Source organism: Sander lucioperca, chromosome 21 (genome assembly GCF_008315115.2).
Source record: "Sander lucioperca isolate FBNREF2018 chromosome 21, SLUC_FBN_1.2, whole genome shotgun sequence".
NCBI lineage: Eukaryota > Metazoa > Chordata > Actinopteri > Perciformes > Percidae > Sander > Sander lucioperca.
In genome coordinates, this window is record NC_050193.1 from 27,985,787 (window position 1) to 28,010,388 (window position 24,602).

General features: G+C 41.3%; 1 protein-coding gene across 3 annotated transcripts in view; it reads left to right on the plus strand.

Annotated features, from left to right (window-relative positions):
• usp43b (ubiquitin specific peptidase 43b) overlaps positions 1 to 24,602 on the plus strand; it is a 116,027-nt gene that overhangs the window by 65,423 nt on the left and 26,002 nt on the right. For all 3 annotated transcript variants that reach the window (XM_035996684.1, XM_031320961.2, XM_035996685.1), the window contains 2 exons: positions 6,895 to 7,057; positions 12,960 to 13,071. In XM_035996684.1, coding sequence (XP_035852577.1) covers positions 6,895 to 7,057; positions 12,960 to 13,071 — 275 coding nt within the window. The remainder of the gene's footprint in view (positions 1 to 6,894; positions 7,058 to 12,959; positions 13,072 to 24,602) is intronic.

The following is a 24,602-nucleotide window of genomic DNA, read 5'->3' on the forward strand; positions in this document are numbered from 1 at the left end:
CTATATCATTTTTTTTAAAAGACATTGAAATGTATTTTTTTTGCTAAATATGGGACCTTTATTGTGGATGTAGGCACAGATCGGTAAGCAAACAAACCCATTTGATTAATTTACTTTGCTTAATGAATCCCTCAGGGAATCCATTTTACTGCAGGGGGCCCTCGGAGAGCACATTAAGAAGAATATAACTTCCCAAGGAGCTCTGTAAATTACATCCCCCCGCCCCCCGTGCAGATCAGATTTATGTCTTCATTTCATCTGTTTTTCACCCAGTGAGGCAAAAATGTGAAGTACCTCAGTGCGTAGTATCCCCTTGCTGTTTGCTTTGTGTTGTAAACAAACCGGTTCTGCTCCCTTGTGTTCTCTCACAGGCCTGAAAATGTATTTCCACTCACACACTGCTTGTTGTGCCTTTAAAAAATATGACTTTTAGTCCTTTAATTATGTTGCTGGCTGCCCCTGGCTGGTCTACATGCCGGCACAGTCTTTCCTGAGTTCTCACTGGCTCGGCCTGCGGGGGTTGATATGGAGACTTTACATCACCACTCAACACTTTTCTGTGCACTTCAAATTGTCTTGTCTTTCACATTTACATGTTTACCCTGTGATAATACATGCAAGATATTGTCATCCTTAAAGGAACATCCACATCTTTAAATTAACATCTACATATTTACGGTACAATATGTAATACTGACAGCTAGTGTTTAAAATAGATACTGCAGTACAAATTCAAAATACTGGAGAGAGTCGTCTCTCCGGCCCCCTCCTCCCCAGACTCGAAGTTCACGTTGGTTGCCAGGCTGAGACCCCAGCATCCACAACAATGTTGCTAGACGCTTGTCTCACATAGCCAGACATTACTCCACAGCACAGCGGAGTAGCTAACGTTAGATGCTGGCTATATTGATAGTCATAAAAGCCTGTGCTCACGCGGAGCTCTGTACCCAACTGACAGACACACTTTTTGGCTTAGAATTACGGTAGGAGCCGCTAAAAACACAACAACCTCGCCGTCCTCTCCACCCGATGAACATACATACTTCCTAGGCTTAGTATTACGGTAGGAACCGCTAAAAACACAACAACCTCGCTGTCCTCTCCACCCGACTGAACACACTTTATTGGCTAAACACACTACCAACTCACAGGATTTACAGCCCCCCTCTCTTTGTTTAAAATAACTCATCGTTGTCGGTTACGGCCGCTGAACAGGTAGTCCTCCGGTAACGTTAGCTAGCAGTTAGCGGTGTTAGCCAGGACCAGTCAGGATCACTTTACTGGCTGTGTCAAAATTGTTTTTGTGAGTAACCAACTCCGGTACTCTAGCTATATAATTCAATGTGAGTACACAAATGTTGAAATGACATAAAATGCCCGTCCCTTGTAGCCGTGATAAATTAGCCTGAAGCTAATGCTTACCTCTTCAGGAGGAAATTAGTCAACCCTGCGTCCTTTTGGGCTCTAAGCTGTCTCTATCTTTCAAATACATCTCCAATATTTACCTGGGGTTTGTTACGTCTCTGGTCTCTGGACTGTTAGAAACATGCCGTTGTGTTTAGGTCGGGTAGAATCTATCTCCGTTGATCCTGTTCGTTTGTTTGCTGCTTTCATGGCTGTACTAACATTACAGTTGTAGCGCGCTGGGTTTATGTTTTTACAGATATATCTGGCAACCTGGCCTGGCTGTCAAACTGGGCAGTTGATACCAACACACAGGCCAAAACAGAATTTTCTCACACATTGCGGTACAAATCTTTTTTTGGTATTTTTCAGCTCCTTTACACCGATGTGACACACAGTAGTCAAGCCTCTCAAAATACCACACACACGTGTGATGAGTTTTTCATAAATGCCTCTACGATGTGTAACGTTAGACAGCCAATCACAAGCATTATTAGATCTTAGTGGAAGCACGATGCATGCTTATTGGCTCACTGACGATGATGGGATTTACTCCTTATGTATTAAAATTTGGTATTGAATTTTTTTCCATTCTCGATACCATGGAGGAAATTCGGTCAGTGCCTAAAAAGTGTTGAACTTCGGTACCCAGCCCTATCCACTTACCTCTCAAACGTTGCACTGTTTCATGTGATTTAATACCTCTCCTCCCCCATCCTTGTCTAATTTTTTAAGGCAAAAAAATTTAGCAAACCCAAAGTAATGGGATACCAAAAAGGCAGCATTAGCTTGTTTTAATACTTCATTTAAAAGAAACTTTTTACTTTCCCCGATTGATAAATGATAAATATCCTACCAGCCTTTTTTAAATTATTTATGGACATTAATTAAATATTAAGTCACTTAATTTGTTTTTATCTCAACTACGGCACATACGTATTTTCTGCCTCGCTGTTTGTTATTACTCAAAGCTATAAAATCAAAATGGCGTAATAAAATGTCTTAATGTATAAAATGCACCTTTTTTATTACATTCTTTTCTGTCCAGTCACAACAGTGATCTGTAACGCTTTTAGGCTGTCTGGCGCCATTAAAAACGTGATCTTTATGCCCTGAGAGACTCTTAATCAATTATCCACAAATGCTTAAATGAAAGTAGAAATCTGAGCTTCGTGGGTTAGATATGAGGCAGAATAACAAACTCTCATCAGGGGTCTCATTAAAACTAAGCTTGGTAATCTAAGCATGTCTATGGGCAGTTAAGGAAAAGTTATCAGTGTGGAATTATGTCCTTAGGTGTAAATTAAGCCACACGGGGAGTCTGAAAAGAGCAGCGTCCTGATTGCTTAGCTAATGCATCTTGTGGGCAATTAAAGCAAAAGATTTGGGGTGAAATCTGAGGGTAACCCTGTTTCATTACGCTTCAACGTGCGCACTTGTGGTCAGTTTCCTTGTTACTCTTAACACACTTGATTGGATGAATTTGACTGGCATCCATTCAGTAGATTCTGAGTTAGGTTACCCACACAATTGAAAACGTCCCGATGTGGAGGGCTGTTAGAGGCAGCGAGAGGCACTCAGTAAAGAGCTGTTCTGTGTCTGCTGGGAATGAAAAAAGAACATACATGTGGATCTTGCCAAATGCAAACCAATGAAGACGTAACCTTCCCTCTCCCCACTCCTGACTCCCAACCTCCCTGCTGTAGTCTTAAGAGTAATCTCTTACATCATCCTCTTACCACTGCATCTATCACCTCTTCTCTGCAAACTAAAGTTGACAGTTTTATCTTGTAAGATCATGTTGGGTCACATATATTTTGACTCTGCATTGTGGCTCTGACCCTAGTCTCGCATTGCCAGATCTATCTCCACAGCGCTGTAAGGTCTGGCAACACCACAGATACATTCTGGGATAGGAGAAAAAAACTGCTCTGGGTTGTTTTGCATTTCTTTTAAACCAATCACAATCGTCTTGGGCGGCGCGAAGATAAAATAGTCTCAGGAAGGAACTTGTTCTGGTGGAACATTTGCGCCCCGCAAAAGAAAACGCCACATACAATATCGAATGAAGTTAACTGTTCACACAATACAGTAACGTGAGCTATTTAAATTAGCTGGATACATTATTAAAGGTAATTTGCTCTTACCATTGTATCTCCGTGTGTACTTCGTCCACAGCAATCCCACCAATCAGTCCCAAAACCTCCCAGTTAGAGAGGAAACGACCTAAACATATTCTTTGTAAATCTTTCCAATCATTCCCAAAAAGAACCAAGCAGGCCTGCCCTGTTGCACCATCCCAATTTTCTTTAAACGTTTTCTATTCCACAGAGCGGAAGATAAAGGGGTAAAGCCTGACAGCTGGCATTATGTTTAGAAGCTAATTATAGCCCTATATTAAGTAATATTTAAAAAAATAAAAAAAAAATATGTAAAGAAGTATTGCATCTAGACAATCAAAATAAGCTTAAGTCAGATAACATGATGCATGTGTGAGTCAAACCACTTTCTTCGTTCAGAGACCTTGAGTATGACTGTGCAGACAGCTAATGGGATTGATGGGGTGGGGGGTGGGGGGCAGGGTACTGTAGCTGTGGGTAGAATAGATCTCTTTAGGGACAGAGGTGTTTAATTATGGGCTTTCTCATAGTCTGGCTGTGTTTAGTCTGGCTCATCCCATTTGACAAAGAAAGAAGCCTGAGAGTGCAGCGGAGCGATGAGATCACAGGCTTCCTGCGGTTTCTTAGAATTAGACTGAGGCTTTTTCAGAATAAGAGATTAGGACTTAGACTACATACAGGTATGTAGGCTAAACAAAGTTAACTTTTGGTGTGGTGTTTTGTTTGTAAGAAGTGTGTGTGTGTGTGTGTGTGTGTGTGTGTGTGTGTGTGTGTGCGTGTGCGTGTGTGCGTGTGTGCGTGTGTTAGCTAGAGATGGTATTCTGTTTCCTGCCCAAGGACTTCAGATGTAAATAAGCTTATATTCAATTGAATTTGCTTTATTAGTATGAACAAAAAAAAACATGTTTTTTGCCAAAGCAGCTTACATAAGATTCATATCATCCAGGGCCTTGGTTAATATTATAATACACTAAACTACAAAACAATTACATTACACAATACCATTCAATTTAATATAATTACTGTACAATACTTTACAAATCTGTAGCGTACTCTGGTACAGCTAAGAAGATGTGCACTGTCCCTGTTAAATAAACATATAAATAAAAATAAAAAATGTGCACGTTTTTATAGATGTGTTGTGCTGGAATTGCCATTTTCACTATATAGCTCTGGGAATTGTCTGACAGTGTTAAAACACATCCAGGCAAGCATACACAATCTCAAACTCCATACCATTATTCATCCTGTAAACAAGGTTAAAAAAAAAATAAAAAATGACAGGAGCCTTGAAAAAAATGTGTCGAAACAGTGCCGTTTTTGACAGTGAGCCATAAAAAAAAAAAAAGATTTAATAAGCGACGAGAGGCAGGTCTCCTCCCCAGCGCTCTGCATGAATCTTAGCGGGACAGGCCAGGAGGTGACCTCTGCATTTTACTGCTGCTATCTGAACACGTTTGGCCGACCATTTAAAAGGATATTTTACCCCATAAATCATTCCCACAGCTGTCAGAGGTCGCTGCTCGTGTAAATTATTGCTACACGATTCAAGCAAGTTTTATCACTTGCTTGAATTAATCGATTAGAGCGACGTTACAAAATGAAAAGATGTGCATAGTTATCATAACGCTCATTCTCAGAGTCAAGACACTGCAATCAGACGGTTAATGTTAAAGCTTTGGTGGTTTACATAAAGACTGATTAGTTTGGAATAGGTCTTGGCCTTCATACAGCGCACAGCTTAACGTCCTCACACCTCAGTTATTTCTGTAAAGGCCCTCACACAACAAGGCGCGCGAGCGACCGTCGCCCTGGTTCTTGCGGTGTCCCGAGCAGTCGCCACGCATCGGCGTTAGGAAATCTGATCAAAAAACTGTAGTAAAGAAAGAGCGCACACAAAAAGGCTCTTTTCACTTTTCATCTACATCTCATTTGATCAATCCAAAACACACGAGAGCTGTCGTTTGACTGTTCCATCTGAAAGAACACATAGGTCGATTGGATTAACTATTTTGGCACAATATATCCATAATATGGCAAACGTACCACTAAATATAGGCTGCGTTAACGTTAGTTATATTGATTTCAACAATGACATGTCTTTTAAAAGTGAGCAAGCAAAGTCTATTTTATATAGCACCTTTCACAGACAACAAAACAAAATAAAATCCAATATAGGCAAGCAACAAAGCAAAGAGAAAACGCCAGACAAAAATGTACAAGAACAAATAAGACACCAGGTAAAATAAACAAAGAGAACAGACATAGGTCACAAGTTTGCACATGCTACCTAAATGCCTGTCTACATTCCTACACATTACAAAATAAACGTTAATAAACTTATATCCTATAACGTGACATTTAATACAAAGACCGTAATGTTAGACCTCTCTCTCTCTCTCTCTCTCTCTCTCTCTCTCTCTCTGCACCGCTTAACAAGAAGAGGGAAGTGCCAGCAGACGCTTGCAACTTTGCAAAGATCTCAGTAACAGGATGCTCAGCAGCGGCATTTGCTTTGTCAGTGATGAATCAGGCGTCAGGTGTAAACAACAGTGTTTAATGAAACGTTTGGGAAGGGGGGGGGGGGGCCAGCCACCAGGGTCAATCAATACCTTCTCATCTGTGTCTGCGCGTCCAATTTACCATGTGAAATATCACTGTGAACTTCCCAGAGGTTGTCAGCTGTGTGAGGAGAGCGCGGTGCTGCTGACGTCACATTTCACGAGGATCTTATAATCTCGGCTTTTCGCTCAGTCAGTCACACTCCTCTGTGTTTATAGGGGGGGGAGAGGAGTGGTGCTGCTCGGCACCCAACCAGGACGGTATGTGTGGAGCAGAAGCTGCATCAGATAATACCTCCTGCTGAGAGTGCAGGCAGCCATTGGTCCATCTGTTCTCCCCTCTGAATCACTGTTCCTCAAATAGAAAGCTGCTGTCTCACCACTTTATACATCTCAATTCTCCTCCTCACGCTTTGTGTTAGAGGTGTTAAGTTTAATGGTCACACTTTCAGTGCATGGAATCGTTTTCTCTACGTTTCAAGGAGAACATGTGAAACAGGGTTCAACATTAAAGTATAGGGACCAGTAAAAAATGAACTTACTTGCCCGACCGTACAAGTCAAAATAAAACCTTCAACGTTGTTGAACCCTGTAAAATAACATGCACTTCATGCTGTCAGCTATCTTTGAAAGTATAAGCTGTTTACCAGAAGAATGTGAAATTGGTGCGTGATGATCAGTATCAGCAGGATTTAGAAACAAACAGTGATCGTATCCATGGTTTGTTCTCTTCTCTCCTCTTCCCATGACTCATAACTCTCCAGTTAGTTCTCCGTCTCTGATATTCTCCTGTGGTCCTCCTCTGCCAGGGTACCATCACAGCCTCCCATCCTCTCCGTACTCCACCGGTCCTGAGGGTCAGAGGTTACCTTCATCTGGGACGATGTCATCAGAGTTCCTTAACCAGGGCGTCCCTGCAAAGATTCTGCTGTTGGTGTGCAACGCTGCAGGGACAGGCCAACAGGCTGTGAGGTACTTATATCAAGTGAGCCTTTGTGAAACTGACCTCTCTCTCTGTCTCTCTCTGTCTCTCTCTCTCTCTCTCTCTCTCTGTCTCTCTCTCTCTCTCTCTCTCTCTCTCTCTCTCTCTCTCTCTCTCTCTCTCTCTGTCTCTCTCTCTCTCTCTCTGTCTCTCTCTCTCCCTCTCTCTGTCTCTCTCTCTCTCTCCGTCTCTCTCTCTCGCTCTCTCTCTCTCTCTCTCTTTCTCTGTCTCTCTCTCTCTCTTTCGCTCTCTCTCTCGCTCTCTCTCTCTCTCTCCGTCTCTCTCTCTCTCTCTCTCTCTCTCTCTCTCTTTCTCTGTCTCTCTCTCTCTTTCGCTCTCTCTCTCTCTCTGTCTCTCTGTCTCTCTCTCTCTCTCTCTGTCTCTCTCTCTCTCTGTCTCTGTCTCTCTGTCTCTCTCTCGCTCTCTCTCTCTCCCTCTCTCTGTCTCTCTCTCTCTCTCCGTCTCTCTCTCTCTCTCTCTCTCTCTCTCTCTCTCTCTCTGTCTCTCTCTCATTCAGGCCAGTCCCGAAATCCAAGCAGTTGTCCCGAATCCCGAATCCTGCCCTAATTGTCCCGAAAATTAGAGCAAAGTTTCAAGAGTCGACTCTCAAGTAGTTAAAAAACTGTTCATGGTGATTGAGTCGTCCTGCAGCCAGCCCCCGGTCCGGCAGAGGCGCTCTGCCTGCGACCCGCTTCCAAAACGTTCCGAAAGTCCTCCTCGTCTCCAAAATAAAAGCCTCCATCCTCATCGGGAGACAACGGGGTGGCATCACAGCTGAGGGACACCACAGTCTGGGGTTGAAATACTTAACCAAAAGTTAATTACAAAAAATACAACCTTTTTGTCCCCTTTTTATGTTATAGAGTAGATGAAGAGAGCGCAAGTTGCAGCCATGAGGCCAGGGAAAGTGCACGTGAAGGCAGCCACGAGAAGGAGTGATTGGATCGGATGTTGCTGATGTTTAAGCGCAGTCATTGTTTGTTTTAGTTGTTTCATAATGACACTAGAGTTCATGATTTTAATGATTTTTTACTTGTATTTTCAGGTTTACATGACAGACAGTTGAATTCTGGAATAAAAATAATAAATCATTTTGGTGCAGAGTTTTGAAATTCATGTCCCGCCCCCCCCTCCGTCTCGTCCTGGAAATAAGGCAAGAATAGGTCAAAAATAGTATCAAAAACTTTAACTTCGAAAAAAGCGAGAAACTTGTAAAAAGTAGAAGGAAGGAAGGCATGAATAGGTCCAAAGAAGGCAACACAAATGTCACATTTTTGGTAGGAAAACAAAAGTCTACATAAAGAGGAACAATGTTCTAGACAACCGCCTTGGAACTATTAAACATTTTGTTAAATATCTCACGTACCCCCTGCAGTCCTCCAAAGTACCCCTAGGGGGACACGTACCCCCATTTGAGAAACACTGCCCTAGCGGACACTTGCAACTTTGCAAAGATCTCAGTAGGCAAGGAAACGTTGGGTTTCTCCTCATGTTGACGTGCTGTGCATGGGGCTCTAATAAGAGTGATACTCAGTATCTCGGAGTTTGGAAGCTGGGTTATTATAGTAAACTAAAACGGAAGAGAGCAGTGGAAATTATTTTTAGTAAACTGAAACTATGTTGAAACTATATTTATTCAAAATAAAAAAGAAATGAAAGCAAATCATTTCAGTTTTAGTTTTTTACAGAAATGGAACGGAATTGCTTCACATGGTCACTAAAGTGGCGCGACGCCATGCTTGAGCTATGTTACTGGTTACTGGTTACACGCCGTTCGTCGTTCGACTGGTCGTGACTGTTTTCCCAAGATGGCGCCCGCCTGTATACGTGAACGCTACTGTCTTTATAAACTATCTTTTTAATAAACTGTACACTTACAAAGTTCTCAATGCTTGGGTTTACATGTAGGGACCCTCATTATGCTACCGTTGCAGTGTGTAAGTGTGGTGATATTTTGAGCCTTGTTAGTGGTATAGAAATAGAGATTTCTTTTTACTTTACCCTCTGCCCCAACGACTAGCGTTACAAGCTAATTAGCGGTTTGGGCTAAAACTGGTCACATTCGATTAGCATGAAAACATATCCCAGAGAACGGTCGACTCGGTAATCATGTGTTATTAACCCCTAGGCTAGCCTCCTTTAATGTCACCAACGTGGTATTTAAACAAAACAAAAACAAAGTGGCATAATGGCTCCAACAGGCTTTATTTAGATGGCTATTTCATATTGAAATTGTTAGTACATTAACTCTATTCCGGCTCTCGTTCCAGCTCTATTTTAAACGTACTAACGACTTCAGTATGAAATAACCGTCTAAATAATGGCTTTTTAACTTTTTGCAAGAAGAGTGCCTTGGACCTTTCTTCTTTTCTGACCTGTCAGTCATCTAGATTTTAGTTGGATTCACTGTTAACCGCATCTCAGCAGATGTGCGCTCTGTGTACAGTAGCTCAGTCCACATTATATCTCGCCTCGCTCTGATGGCGCACGTCGAGGTCATGTTAGCTCCCTGTTACAGAGAGGACTTGCGTCTCACTGTGAGATGAGTTTCAGACCAAACAAGCGAGGAATCTGACATCTGGCAATATATATATATATAGAGATCAGACATCCGTCTCCCTGGCAGTCCAGGGGATCAATATAGGTGAGCTCGCCAACACGGCTGTGGGAAAGTCCATCCAAGTCTCGCTTTCTCCTTCAAACGCCTCGCCGTCGTTGATCAAACCACCCACCCATCTCGCTCTCAGCAGATGACAGCTGGACGACTCGTCCGTGCCAAAGTCAATGACATTGGAGTCGCAGACTTTTAGTGTCTGTCGAAAAAGCATCACAGGTACATTTCTGAAAGTCGGCTAAGTGTGAAAAGCTCTCAGTTTTCGTTGATTTGCCGAAACTGTGAAACCAAAAAAAAAGGCAGTAGATAGGATTAAATGAAGTGTCACACGTAATGTGTGAAACCTAAAGTATCCATCTATCTATCTGTCTATCTATATGTCTATATATCTATCTATCTATATGTCTATCTATCTATCTATCTATTTTTGTCTGATTTCTTGATTATATGACAGACATTACAAGACTAAACATATCTAATAAACAACAATATCTAATAAAATATTGACAATAAGAGTGTACTTTTTCTACCACACTATCTATCTATCTGTCTATCTGTCTGTCTGTCTGTCTGTCTGTCTGTCTGTCTGTCTGTCTGTCTGTCTTTCTATCTGTCTATCTATCTATCTATCTATCTATCCATAAAGTTTAACAAACTATTTGATTTCATGATTTGATTTATTCTGGTACATCTGATTCTCAAGTCTGTGGAGGCAGGTGAAAAATAAATATAGATCCCTGCGTGTTCACAAGTAGATAATAGATTTTGCTGCATGAGGGAAAATGAAAAACAAAGTATAAATTCAGACTTCGAAATGTATTCACTGCATTTATTTCACGGTTGAGTGGGGAGTTGAAACATTCACTGTGGGAATGAGGAGCTAGAGAGTTGCTAACGCAAATGTTAAAGGCCTTTAAATTGAGCACCCTAAGTCTGTTTGCCACAAAACCATGCGGAATTGTTTTGTCACTTGCTCCATCGCAGCTTCTAAATTTTAAATTTTTTTAATTGTACTTTGAAGTCATTTTCCCTCCCGTTTTGTTGTGAATACTGTCTCATGCCGTGTCGTGGTCGCTGCTCTGCTACCCTTCAGTCGCCACAGAATGTTAATGGTTACCATCCTGAACCCTAATCCAACCGCACTCTCCCAATTACTCTGAGGATCTCTCCGAGGTGGTATCCATGTATGATCAGAATCAGGGTTTATTGCCACAGTAAGTTACACTTCCGTGGAATTTGCCTTGGTATTTGGTACATACATAGTCAAGTCAAGTCAATTTATTTATAGAGCACATTTAAAACCAACCTAGGCTGAACAAAGTGCTGTACAAAGTTATATTATGTTATAAAAACAAAGGAAGACAATAAAAATATAGATACAATGAACATCATACAAACACACTTCTATACAAATAAACTAAGTCCCTAAACTAAATCATACGCCAAAGAATAAAAATGTGTTTTAAGACGAGACTAAAGGCAGCTACACAGCGGGCCGCTAATCGGCCGTTGGACAGTCTGGCGAGGTCCGTGACTCAAGTCTGTTCGGTGTGTTCTGTGCCGTCGTCCGTTGGAGGAGCTGTTGGTCTTCATTTTGGCCGACCTGACATGCTCAGTCGGAGACAGGACAGTTGGGACTCACCCAGAAATGACGAGTGGGATGAGCGTGACTAAGCCTCTCAAAATCTGACGAAAATCTTTTAAACTGACCTTTGTCGATCTGAAATGAAGACAGATTCAGCAACTGCACGGCCTATTTCTCTCTTAAAATGTTTTCAGAAACACGTTTCGTGAACTATTTTAGTACAATATGACATTGTATCCTGAATGAGTCGCCATTAATGGCCGGTTGAAGAATCCAAAATCCAGAAGCAGCAGCCAGACCCACGTGACTCGTTCATCCAATCAGCTGCCGGTTTTCATTTTTTGGGAGACAATACAGATTAGCGCCTCCTGCTGTCATGGAGACGTATTACGTCTCGTCACTTTGGTGTGTTCCAAGGCACTTTTTTGACAAACTCGGGGAGGCTGATCAGTCCAACTGCCTTTTCTGCCAACGGTCGGCCGTCTGGTTGGTCTGTAACGGCCTTTAAAGATCTCGGCAGTAGAGGAGGACCGAATATTAATGGGAAGTTTGTTCCAGAGTCTTAGGGCCACAACGGAGAAGGCACGATCACCCTTTGTTTTCATCCGGGACTGTTCAATAGTTAAGAGGAACTGATTAGACCATCTGAGGTTCCTGGAGGAGTGATGTAGGGTAAGGAGATAAGCAATATATAAAGGGGCCAATCCATGTAACGCCTTAAAAACAAGTAACATTACCTTAAAATTGATTCTATATTTGACCGGTAACCAGTGAAGAGAAGCCAATATCGGGGAGATATGATCCCTCCTTCTGGTACCAGTCATAAACAAAAAAAACATGTTGAACATTAACAACAGTGTTTCCACCAGTGAATTGCAAGCCTGGTGGTCTAAGTTCCTGCCCACCGAGCCTAGGCCACTGGGTGGGGAGACACCCCGTAACCCCGTGTCCCCCTTCTAGCCCCGCCCCTGGCTTCTTTGTGTTTTCAACCATGCCTTCACCTGTTGCAGCAGTCCTCTTTCGTCTCCAAAGCTGAACGCTGCTGTTGTCCTTTCTCGGCGGTGACGTGAAACTCATCTCTCGAACTCCTATACATCCGAAATACACAGAGAGTTTTGTGGAGCTGGCGGTCTTTCTAAGCTTTGTATCAACTCATTTGGCAATGGCTTGGATGTAACAGACGTTCATTAATATCAAAAAGTTAGGCACTAAAGCTTTAAGAATCTAAAAAATAAATGAAAACGATTAGTGCCCTTACAGATGCAACAAAGCTCACTTTTCATTCATTACCCTTTTATTCCTTCTGATTAATCTAAAGTTTATTAGCATCCCGTCGTGGTTCACTGTGTATGTGCCCGTGTCTTTGTAAGTCTCTTTATGCGCATGCATGCTTACATGGTCTCATACTAATAAACCTCAAGCACACAATGGAGGGCTGCTTCAATTAAATGGGTATTATGGTGAATGTGTCCCTCTTCTCCTCATCATCTACTTTTACTCCTTATTATCTCTCTCCGTTCTTCCATAGATATGTCGCAATGAGAATTCTGCTTTAATGCTGATAATGTTAATAAATAATTACGTTACAATAGGATACGGAGACTTGCGAGCCGCTCAGGTCTGATGTGGAGCGGTTGAGGAGGGGCGTTGTGAGCTGTCATTTTAAACTTTTTTTTCCCCATTCTTGTTCAAGGTTTGGACCTCCTTTCCTAATGAGGGAGGACCGGTCTATTTCCTGGGACCAGCTGCAGCAGAGCATCCTCAGCAAGCTGTATTACCTGATGATCAATGGAGCCCAGGCACAGGTACTGGACAGCTGCTTATAATAATGTCATCATTGATCCATGTGAGGAAATTCAGCTTTTTCCTTGACTGGACTTTTAGCGGGTAGGCATTCACTGAATCACATACTCAAATTGATATGAAACACATTTTAGGGCTGCTCGATTATGGAAAAAAATTATTTTGGGTCAGTACTATTTGGGTCAGTACTGAAATCACGATTATGAAACACGATAATTCATTGATTTTTGGAAAGATGTTGCAATTATTGAACTTAAAAAAAAACAGTGAAAACACCTTGAACTGTGAAATTTCCCCTAATACTTTTCCCGTTAAACTTTTTGAAATTACCTTCAGAACACAAGACAACACAAGTTTATTTGCAGGATGTAATGTGCAAAATAAGCGCTTTTCTCAATTATATTGTTTTTGTGATCGTTAGGAGCCAGAATCGCGATCAAAATTGGATTTATTGCACAGCCTTAGCACATTTCAAATGATCTACACAGGGCTGTCCTCGATTTAAGAAATTCTTAGTTGACTAACACTTGTATGATTTTGTCTACTTATGGATTAGTTGATTTAACAGATCTGTAAAACTGAGTTTCTCCACAAAGAATTGTGCAGGCATCACTTTAGATCCTGTGTCTACCAGAGATGTGCTCATAAGTTTCTTTGAAGTAAGTCTTTCAGCATGAAAAAGTTATTGACTAATCGACTGAAGACATCTTAGGCGACTAAGACCAACTCCAGAAAGTTGAAGCAATGGCATACAGCCATTAAGTCAGCTAGGAGGACAAAAGTATGATTTTTTTACTCAAACTTAGACATCTACTGAAAATTATGTCTGCTAGAGTGTGGGAATTCATTATTTATGATTATTATCTATTCTATTTTGTATTTACTGCATCACAGCCAGAAACCCCCTGGACCAAAGTTGCACCTCAGCCCTGCTTGTAAAAGGAATATTTAATAGCTGTGTCGTGTGGGCGGGCTTGTTTTGAGCACCGGCTGGAGGCGGAGAGCGGACATGGTTCCTTCCTGCACCTGTTCCAATACTGTGTTTATTGGCTCGGGACAGAGAAAAGCATGCCCACACAATGACTCTGTGCGGTACAGGTGGGAGAGCTTAAAGTGCCAGCTGGAGGCTGAAAGGAATTGGTTTCCTCTCGCTGCTCACCGGACCAGCATTTGGTTTACTGGATTATGACACTCGCTCACTGACTCACAGAGCATCACTTACAGTCTAAGGGTCCTATCCTGCACCCGGCTCAGCACAAAGCCCGACCCAAGTGTCTTTGCTAGTTTAAGACCGACGCAGTTGTCAGTTTCCCGTCCAGCGCCCACGTCGTTTAAACAGCAAATGCACCTGCGCCCATCTGTGACCCATGGGCGTGCTGGTCTTACAGGGAGGTGTGTTCAGGTGCATTCTGGGCGTGCCGGTCTTACAGGGTGGTGTGTTCAGGTGCATTCTGGGAGTATTGCTATCTTGAGGCAGCGGGAAGTGATCGCGCCATTGACCAACAAAAACCTGGTCTAAAGTCAATAACGCAGCATTTCATTGTTATTTTAACAGCAAATTAGTAAAATGCTCCTAGGCTCGTGCAAAGCATGCACACACTATGCTTGTTACACACACAGGGACGCACAGCAGCACACACACATGCAGAAGATTACAAATACAAATATTACGGTGCAAATCCTCCATCATAATAGCAATGCTCCAAGGTCCAAACACGCCTGGCTTTTAAAGTGAATGGGAGATGATCTCTGATTGGTTTATTGCATGTTACGCCCAAAACACCCCTCTGATTAATGAAGACACTAAGTACAACCCTTTAGAACCATGCATGGAACCTTTTTTCCGCTGTTAAACTAGCAAAAGTGGATTTGAACACGCCCTAAACACACCTGCGCCAGGAGCTTCACGCCATGCGCTTAGATCATTAAAATAGGGCCCTAAGAGAGGGCGGAGGAGGGTCTGGCTAGTCCACACAGCATTCTGGGATGGGAGAAAACATGCTCTGGTTTATTGGCATTTCTTTAAACCAATCATAATCATCTTGGGCGGCTCTAAGCTCCTCACAGTGCCTCTGCAAAATAGCCTCAGGAAGGAACTTGTTTTGGTGGAACATGTGTACGTTCAAAAGTAGTTTTAGTCGTGCAACAGAAAACTCAGATTGGACAGATAGTCTAGCTAGCTGTCTGGATTTACCCTGCAGAGATCTGAGGAGCAGTTAACCATAGTCCTCACAAATCCACCAGAGGTTAGAACGCCAACCCAAAAAAAGCGGAAGGTAACGGACATCTGGCCGAAATGAGGGACATCCAGAGGTTTTCGAGAGCCCACTATAATACCGTTGATTGACTCTGTGCCACGCTCATGTTTATCCAGGGAACATTACTTTTATCCACTCATCTTTCAGTTCAGCCTGCTGCTATTCAGGGTTAGAGTTAAGAAACGTAAAGTACTTGGTTGGGTGAGAAGTAGGGATATAACAATCCCATACACTCAACTCACGATTCAATAAAATTCACATTTTTAAAGTTCACAATATGATTTCCTCAGGATTTTTATTTAACATAATGAGCGTCAGACTAATGACTTATAAAAAATATACCTATCTTAATAGAAACAAAACAACAAATGTGTTCTCTTATCAAATGCGCAATCGAAATTATGTTATCTTTAATAACAAAAATTCAATAAAAAAATGAATACTTAGATGTTTAAAACAAATCCCACATTAGAATAACTAAATAAATACAAAAATCAAATAAGTAAACTAAGAAGACGTAGAGAAGTCAAACAAATGAAATCTACAGTAGATTACGCCTTATATATATTATTATTATATGCATTTAAAAACAATCTCAACTCTGTGTTATCTTTACACATTTATATTGATTTTTAACCGATTCACGATGCATCGTTACATCCCTAGTCTGAAGGTGAGTCGTTCGGGTTTCCATGCCTACTGTAGCTACAAAGAATTGTGACTGTAAAACTATTCAAACATGAGCCGTACTGTAATGATAGAAATGCACACAGCACAGCTTGCTGGAATGCGCCCTTGCTGTATGTTACTGTAAAATCAATTATTTACTTCACTCAAGCCAAAGGGTCTGTTTTCTTGCTTGTTTCTGCTCACTCGCTTGCTTGTACTTGCCTGTCCTTCAGCATATGTTTGTGTGCAGCAGCATGCTGTTCGTCATGTAGCCAAACTGATTTCCAATCAGTGTCTCTGCAGACACACAGCTGCAGTAAAGAGACTTATAGAGCATGGGTTGTACACAAGGAAACTGTTGACCAGCTTGCTGCATAATACTCAGTGCTCTTTAAGGAAGTGCCAGAACAGAGAGGAAGAGAAGAGTCAGGTGCAGCGTCTTCAGTAACTCTCTCGGAGATCTGTAGTCTCCTTTTTGTGCCCCACACTGTCAGCCATTTAATTAAAAGTGGGCTCATACAGTATAATTTGCCGGAGCCTACCTCTGCCAAGAACGGAGCAGATGTTTGCTCTAAATCTTTCATCTCAACAGAATCCGTAGTTTTGAAATTAATTACACTCGCAAGTGGATGTTTCCGCTTCTGTCTAATTTTAGCTTCAGCAAAGATGCAATACAGAAACAAGAAAACACGGCCTCTCTGACAGCCATTTGTCCCGCCACAGACATCGCTTGACATCTTGGCTGGCTCGATGTTCACCAAAGCACACCGAGCAATATAATACGCTACAGCACACTGATGGCTGCACATTCAGCGACAGCACTTATTGTAACAGTCAGACAGCAGGAACACCTTCTCCAGACTTGTGGTGCAAACTCTGAAGGGACACTAAACTCTTTGGATTTGTTAGGAGAGTTAGTCGGAGCGATGTGGAGCACAAGAATCAATTGTGGTAAATGATACACAGCCCTGATCATTACTTACACTAACAAAGGTAAATCCCTCCATACACACACACACACACACACACACACACACATACATACCCAATGCTCAAACTCGCTGTATTCTGTAACGAAACACTGCGCTTTCCATGCGTTGTAATTGGAGATCTTATGCTTTGTCAGGCATAAACAGTGCCAAAAACATTCCTCACTGAACACAAATAGTGATTAACCTTGGACAAAAGTAAGACCAAGGATTTTCTCAAAAACATTACAGACTTTTGAGTCTCCACCGGTGTCGCCCGCATGCACTCCTCTTGGACGCTGAGATGATTTAAACCGGTTTTCCGCTCCTCTTCTCAGCAGTCACGCTGACGGGGGTGACGTTGCTCAGAGCCTGACCACATCTCAGATAGTCGTTTGTTCATTTCTTTTAAACCCATATTTCCATGCACATTTTCTCTTGCATTTTTGGTTTTAGAGAGGTTTAAAAAGCAAAGAAACCACCAACCAATCTCTTTCACCAATTGATTTGTTAAATGGTAGGTAGAATTTCAGTCGACCAAGATTTTCTTTGGTTGAATACAGCCCTAGTGGAAATGTATATGTCATGTTAATAAGGATTATTTCTCTGGTTTTTGAAACAATATTTAGGGGGAAAAAAAAGTTGGTCTAGGACTCTTTGGGTGGTCTTCACATGCACATACAAGCCTGTCGCTGGAACTCACAGTGAGCCTGTGTCTGAAGTCTGTAATGAAAAGAAAACTTGTTTTGGGTTTACACTTGTCATCTAGCATTCCAGTTTTTTTTTTTTCTCCATGCAGCAGATTGAAAATGAAACGCGGTAGAAAAGATGATGAATTCTCTGGAAAAGCACCACACGACACCGAAGCACTACAGGGAAGTTTGATGCCTGCAACGTTCATAAACACATGGTGCTGAAACACTGAAGAGATGATAATGTAGTGTTAGTTACACGGCTCTGCGTGTAAAAAGAGAGCGAGATGTTATGTTTCTACTATATTTAGTAGTTCTTTACAGAGCCCCTAAAGGGACATGGGCAATTTAGTTTTTTTGGCGTGCACGGTGCGCACGAGAAACTTTCTGATGCGCACAAGATACTTTCTGGTGCTGTTGTGCACAGGATACTTTCTGGTGCTGTTGTGCACAGGATACTTTCTGGTGCTGTTGTGCACAGGATACTTTCTTTTGCGCACAAGATACTTTCTGATACGCACAAGATACTTTCTGGTGCGCAGGAAATACTTTTCTCGTGAGCACGTGAAAGTATCTCGTACTCACTAGAACCCAATCTAAGGCTAGCAAAATTATGCTAACAAAGTACTGCTAACGTAGTACTGCGCAGGGTTCACAAGATACTTTCTACGGAGCCCCTAAAGGGACATGAGCACGGCTTTCATGTGCTCACGTGAAACCTTCATGTGCGCACATGAAAAGGTTTTGCGTGTGCACATGAAAGCTATATATTGATGTAGCCTGGCCCATACTGGAGACAGTGACAGCTAGAGAAATGACTACAGTACAGGAGTTAGTTGCACTATATTTGAATCTAGGTCTTCATTATAAGGACATTGCTGCTTTGCTTGCAAGTCGTCACCATTGTATTGTTTCAAGACGACATTTAAAACGGATTTTAAAGTCTTGTAATCTGTTCCGGAGCAAGGGATAGCCTACAGCGGTTTGGATCGGGCAATTACTTTCATTTATGAACAGTTTCAAACATCTGGCCAACTCCACGGATATAGGTGGACGTACACAAAATGCGTGGAGAATGGATTAAACATAAGGAAAGAGGATGTTCGATTAATTCTACGAGAACTCCAAGGGGTGTTGAACAGGACATTCTAAAACGCTTAACGTGAAAAAGCTTAACGTGGTTTAATGTACCTAAACAATGATCAATGATTACTCATATTGCTCCTCATAACCACTGAAAACTGTCAAAAAATCTAACCCAAAGTCCAATTATTAGGGACGTTATCTGACATTAAGCGTTTCTGCTTCACATTTTCGGCAGGGCAGCGGAGTGGCTGTGGGTTGACTCTCCACGGTTCTCATGGGCTTTCTAAGTTTTAGAACGTCCCTGTTGAACTCAGAGTGAGGAGACGGCTCCGTCGCCGAAACTACTTTGCTAAAGGGCCTAATTATATTTGGCACTTAGACTCTTATGACAAATTGAAGCCTTTTGGCATCTATATAAACTCATCTTTAGCCGCCATCCTTTCTAACCAGAGTTCTTTGCTGCAGTGCTGCTGACTGTGGCACTGGCACTGTTCATAACAGCACACATGAAAACAAATCTAAAGTTTAGTGTGCTAATGTGCTCACACGAAACTTTCATGTGTTCACGTGAAACTTTCATGTGCGCACATGAAAAGGTTTTGCGTGCACACATGAAAGTTTCGTGTGAGCACATGAAACTAAATTTTAGATATTTTTTTGCTCATGTCCCCTTAGGGGCTCCGTAACTTTCTAACTTGCTAACTAAGGCTAGCAAAATTATGCTTTATAACGAAGTACTGCTAACGTTATGTGGCTAAAGTTAATATTTCACATTCACAGCATAAAATCAGTTAACAGTCAACTTAATAAGTTTGTCGATGACACTATCAGGTACATTTCGTTTGCGTTTTCAGGAAGATGAATACCTCCTCCTCTGCAACCATTCTGACTGCTACTCAGATTGGTTTCTCATGCACACAAGAAAAAAAACTAATTCCCCATGTTCCCCTTAGTTGTTGCTATGTCCTGCAGTATTTCAGCAGCTGACTGGCACATGTGATACTGATACTAACTGCATATTGCAAATGTGAGGCAATAATTCAGAAGTCGTGTATAACTTCCCCCTAAGGGTTATGCATTCCTGTGGGTTCATGTGTTCAGCCTGTCAATATTTTCCAGGAATGAGCAGTCTTCTTCGGTGCGCTCCTGTCATCACAAAGATCCTGCTGGATCGAGCTTTCCTCGCAGGACTCGGAGTGGGTGTTTGTGTTCGAGCTCAGCCAGCAGCTACACACTAGACATCGCTGGAACAAAAGAAAATCAATTTCATTTTTTGCAAAGCGCTCCCTCACTCCTGAAGCACCTCCAATCTAAGCAGATCTCAGAGTAATATAAGCAGGCTTCAACAGAAGACAAAAATAAATTTGTTCTTTCTTTTTTATTCTCAACTTGGCTCTCCTGTCCACTCCGATTATCTACGGGTTTATGAATATTTTCTTCTTCTGTTAAATAATACTTTGAATGCAAACAAAAATTCAAACACTGTGCTTTATGTTGAGGTGATATATGTTTATTCAAGCTGAACTGCTGTGAGCTGTCAGGTGCAGGTCTTTGCCTACATTTCACGATGGCCTACTTCTGCTCTGTGTGTTCCTTTAGCCCGTTCACAGCAAACTTGTGAAATAAAGTTCGCCCTGAGAGAGTCAAAATGTGCCAGTGTTTCTATAAACCCACTCCCAATTCAGCATGTTTTAAATAGTTTTGAACAGCTGTCCAAGAGCTGATTGGGTACGAGTGGACAGCAACAAATAACTGTCAACACAGGAAATGTTAGTCAAGTGTTTTAAACGTGTTGGCTGTAAACACTGATTTTCTTTTTCATTGTGATATCAATACCATGTCCCATTTACGGTGGCCCTGAAGTGCAAATCACAACAGCAAATACAAAAACGCAACAGCAAATCATAAAACACAATGGCAAATAGGAAAACATTTCAACAAATCATAAAACACAACAGAAAATAGGAAAACATTTCAACAAATCATAAAACACGACAGCAAATAGGAAAACACAACAGCAAATATGAAAACACAACAGCAAATAGAAAAACACTTCAACAAATCACAAAGCACAACGGCAAATATGAAAACACAACAGCAAATATGAAAACACGACAGCAAATATGAAAACAGCAAAAATGAAAACACTTCAACAAATCATAAAACACGACAGCAAATAGGAAAACAATTCAACAAATTCTAAAACACAACGGCATTAACTTGTGCTGTCGTGTTTTCCTATTTGCTGTCATGTTTTCCTATTTGCCATTGTGCTTTGTGATTTGTTGAAGTGTTTTCCTACTTGCTGTTGTGCTTTCAAATTTGCTGTCGTGTTTTCATATTTGCTGTCGTGTTTTCCTATTTGCTGTCGTGTTTTCATATTTGCCGTTGTGTTTTATGATTTGTTGAAGTGTTTACCTATTTGCTGTCGTGTTTTCCTATTTGCTGTCGTGTTTTCATATTTGCCGTTGTGCTTTGTGATTTGTTGATGTGTTTTCATATTTGCTGTCGTGTTTTCCTATTTGCCGTTGTGGTTTGTGATTTGCTGTTGTGTTTTTCTATTTGCTGTTTTGATTTGCACTTCAGGGCCACCGTACCCATTAAACCAAGTGACGCTTGCGGTGATTGGCTGCAAGCAAAACCATACAAATTATAATTTTTTTTCTATATCAGGATACAAAAAGGATCAAAGGCAGGTTTCATTTGATACTACTCAATACTGGGTTATTTCAGTCAATACCTTAAAGCAGTGTTTCTCAAATGGGGGTATGTGTACCCCTAGTGGTACTTTGGAGTATTGCAGGGCTACGTAAGATTTTTTTTTTTAAATGTTTGTTTTAAAAAATATCATTCATGCATAATTCCTAAAATAATTATGCACTATAGTAATGGACACATTTTGTGATTCTAAACATTTTAAATGTACCACATAAGTGTTTTTCAGTTACAATATTGACAGACACTGATGGCACAGTGTATGGTGTAATGCTGTATTGTTCCTCTTTTTATAGTTTTTTTTTTTTTTTTTTTCCACCGAAAATGTTTTGTGGTGGTCGGGGAGGGGGGGGGTGTTGTTAAGGTCTGCTCCAAGATCACTAGAGTCCAGCAGAAAGTCCTCAGCTCTCTGTGGGAGGAACGAGTGGTTTAGAAAGCTGATCAAATATTAACTCAACCTGGCCATGCACTTTTTAGTGAATTTTTAGTTGTGCCGTCAGGTCGGCGCTATTATGTTCCTGCACGGAAAACTAATCGGTATGTGAATTCTTTCATTCCTTCAGCCATTAAGCTACTGAACACAATCTATGCTCTTGTTGTCACTAGTCATGTTTCCATCAATGTATCTTTATGCGCATTTTGAAGAATCGCATTAGAAAATGTTGATGGAAACGGCAAAATTCGAAAAAAACATCCTCAAATTTGCAAAAACTTTTTATGCTCGCTTGAGGTGGTTTTTGCCTTTTTTCGAAAAAGAATTAATGCGCCAAATGGGAGATGGAAACAGCTTTGGCGTGTTGTTGTGACGTAGCGAGCATGTCTATAGTCCCGGTATCCATCGGATGGGGGAAAGATCGGGATACGGGTCCCATCCAGTGCGCCGTACACTTGTGGCACAAGGTGCATAGTGGAGCGCTGTAGCCTGTGCTTCAGCCACGTCGGGTATATTGATGAATTGGTTCAACAGCTTGAATCGTATGGCCCCGCACACAGCGGTGAACGGTTGTCTCGCTGACGCCAAATGTCTCCACAACCCTGGATTCTGCACAGGTGGCCAACTTGTACAATGCTACCTCTCTCCATTTAGCCAAAAAACGTATAGCTTCTAAACTCTTGTGATTTAGCAAGCCGGTTTGCAATCTACAACCATGCGTAACTTCAACTTGTGACGAAACTACGCTTTTCGTAGTCTAGTTAATTTCGCTCTAAACCAGTTGATGGAAACGCTTCTAATTTTTTTTCATTTTTTTAAAGTTCACTTAAAATTCGCTTAACAATTAGATGGAAACATGACTACTGGCATATTGATGTGGATGCTGATTGTTGTTGTTACTCTTGTACTTATTTATGACATGGATGGGATAGACTGTAAAAATGAATTGCCCCTTGGGGATTGATAAAGTTTTGTCTGTCTGTCTGTGAAAGGGGTTACATTATTTAAAAAAGTTTGAGAACCACTGCCTTAAAGGTATTGAGTATCAATACCCAGCCCTACTCCCTTTGATCGTGGGGGAAAATAAATGTGAGAAAGACCATGTCCCGATCATCTGATGCCAGTAGTTAAATGTTTGACCTACTCGTCCCCGACGCACCTGTCTCATGTTATAGATGTGCAGCGTGATTTTCTGTTCTAAGTAGTTCAATGTTTGAAATCATTCTTTGCTGCAGAAGGCCAACCACTCAGCCTCTTTATTCTTTTGATAATTAGATGAGGCCTAAAGTGCTCTAGGACCTGCCAGGTTGCATGATGGGAAGACGGAGGTTGTTGTACCTCTTTGCGACAGAGAACGATGGTGAAATAATTGCTGAATGTATAGCCTGAAAGATGCTTTTGTCTGTACAAAAAAACAACTTGATTTGCTGTCTGGAAAACTGCACATTCCCTGCTTTGATCAAAAGAGACACGTCAGTACTTACACAAACCATATGAAACTCTACTAAGGTAGTCAGGCTTCTTTTGCACACACACATATTGGATTCATAAAATCATTTCAGCTCACATTTTTATGGTCTGAGGTCTCCAAACTAAGCAGTCATTTTGACTTATCGCAGCAAAGTCATGAGAAATGTTGCTGCTGCTTCTTCGAAAGCCTGAACTATGTGTTCTCATTTCGCCATTGTGAAACTATCGCATCAGACACATTCAAAAATACAAGTACCGTTTGTCACAGGAGAGGTAGCCTTTTAAAAGTCAATTGTGTACCCTTCTCTTTTATTTTGTACCCTCAAATTAGTCAAAAGGTACAGTTCCGCCTCTTAAAAAAAACAATACTGTAATCTTAAGGGAACATACTAAAAAAGTGTACCTGTAAGTACAGAAATACCTCAATTTTTAGATATATGCAAAATCATGATGGATGAGTGACAGCACAAAACTACAAGCAGCTACATTTGCTCATAACTTGTGTTGGTGGATCAGTGTGTGGTGGCAGTGCTTATTTTAGACCATAACAAGACGTTATGTAGGTCGCTAGAGACTATACTTAAGCACAGAGGTGCTTTGAGCTAAATGCTAACGTCTGCATACTAGCATGCTCATATTGACAATGTTAACATGCTGATGTAATGCAGGTGTAATGTTTACCATGAGCCGCGGTACACTGTCACTATCGTCGCTCCCATGCTCTGGTTTCCACCGGCGCGCCATCCTCGCTGCCAGGTGGCTCGCTGTTTGGCGCCATCTGCTGTTGTTAATGTATGTCGACATTTAAAAGTCAAGACCCAGCACGTAGAAGGGTATTGTTGGAGTGGAAGTCACCATTTGCTCCCAAAGCTTCTTCATGGCTTAAACACCTCATGATGTTCCTATCTCTGGAGAAAATTAAATTTTGCTTTAGGGGGTCGGTGGCAGAGGGATTTCTCATTTAATTTTCCTTTGTTTTTTTGTGTGTTTTTTTTCCCCCTTTTTTCCCTTTATATTTTATTTCTTCTTTCTTCTGTATATGTACAGTATCTGTATAAATATGCACATATGTGCATACATGTGGCCTACATATTAATCTTATTGCAATATATGTACAGACATATGTGAGTGTACAAATAATTCTCACTGTTATACTTGCAAACTCAATGTTGGACAAAATAAAAAAAAAAAATCACAAAAAAAATCCTGTGGAATCAATAAAAACATTTTAAGGACCTGAAA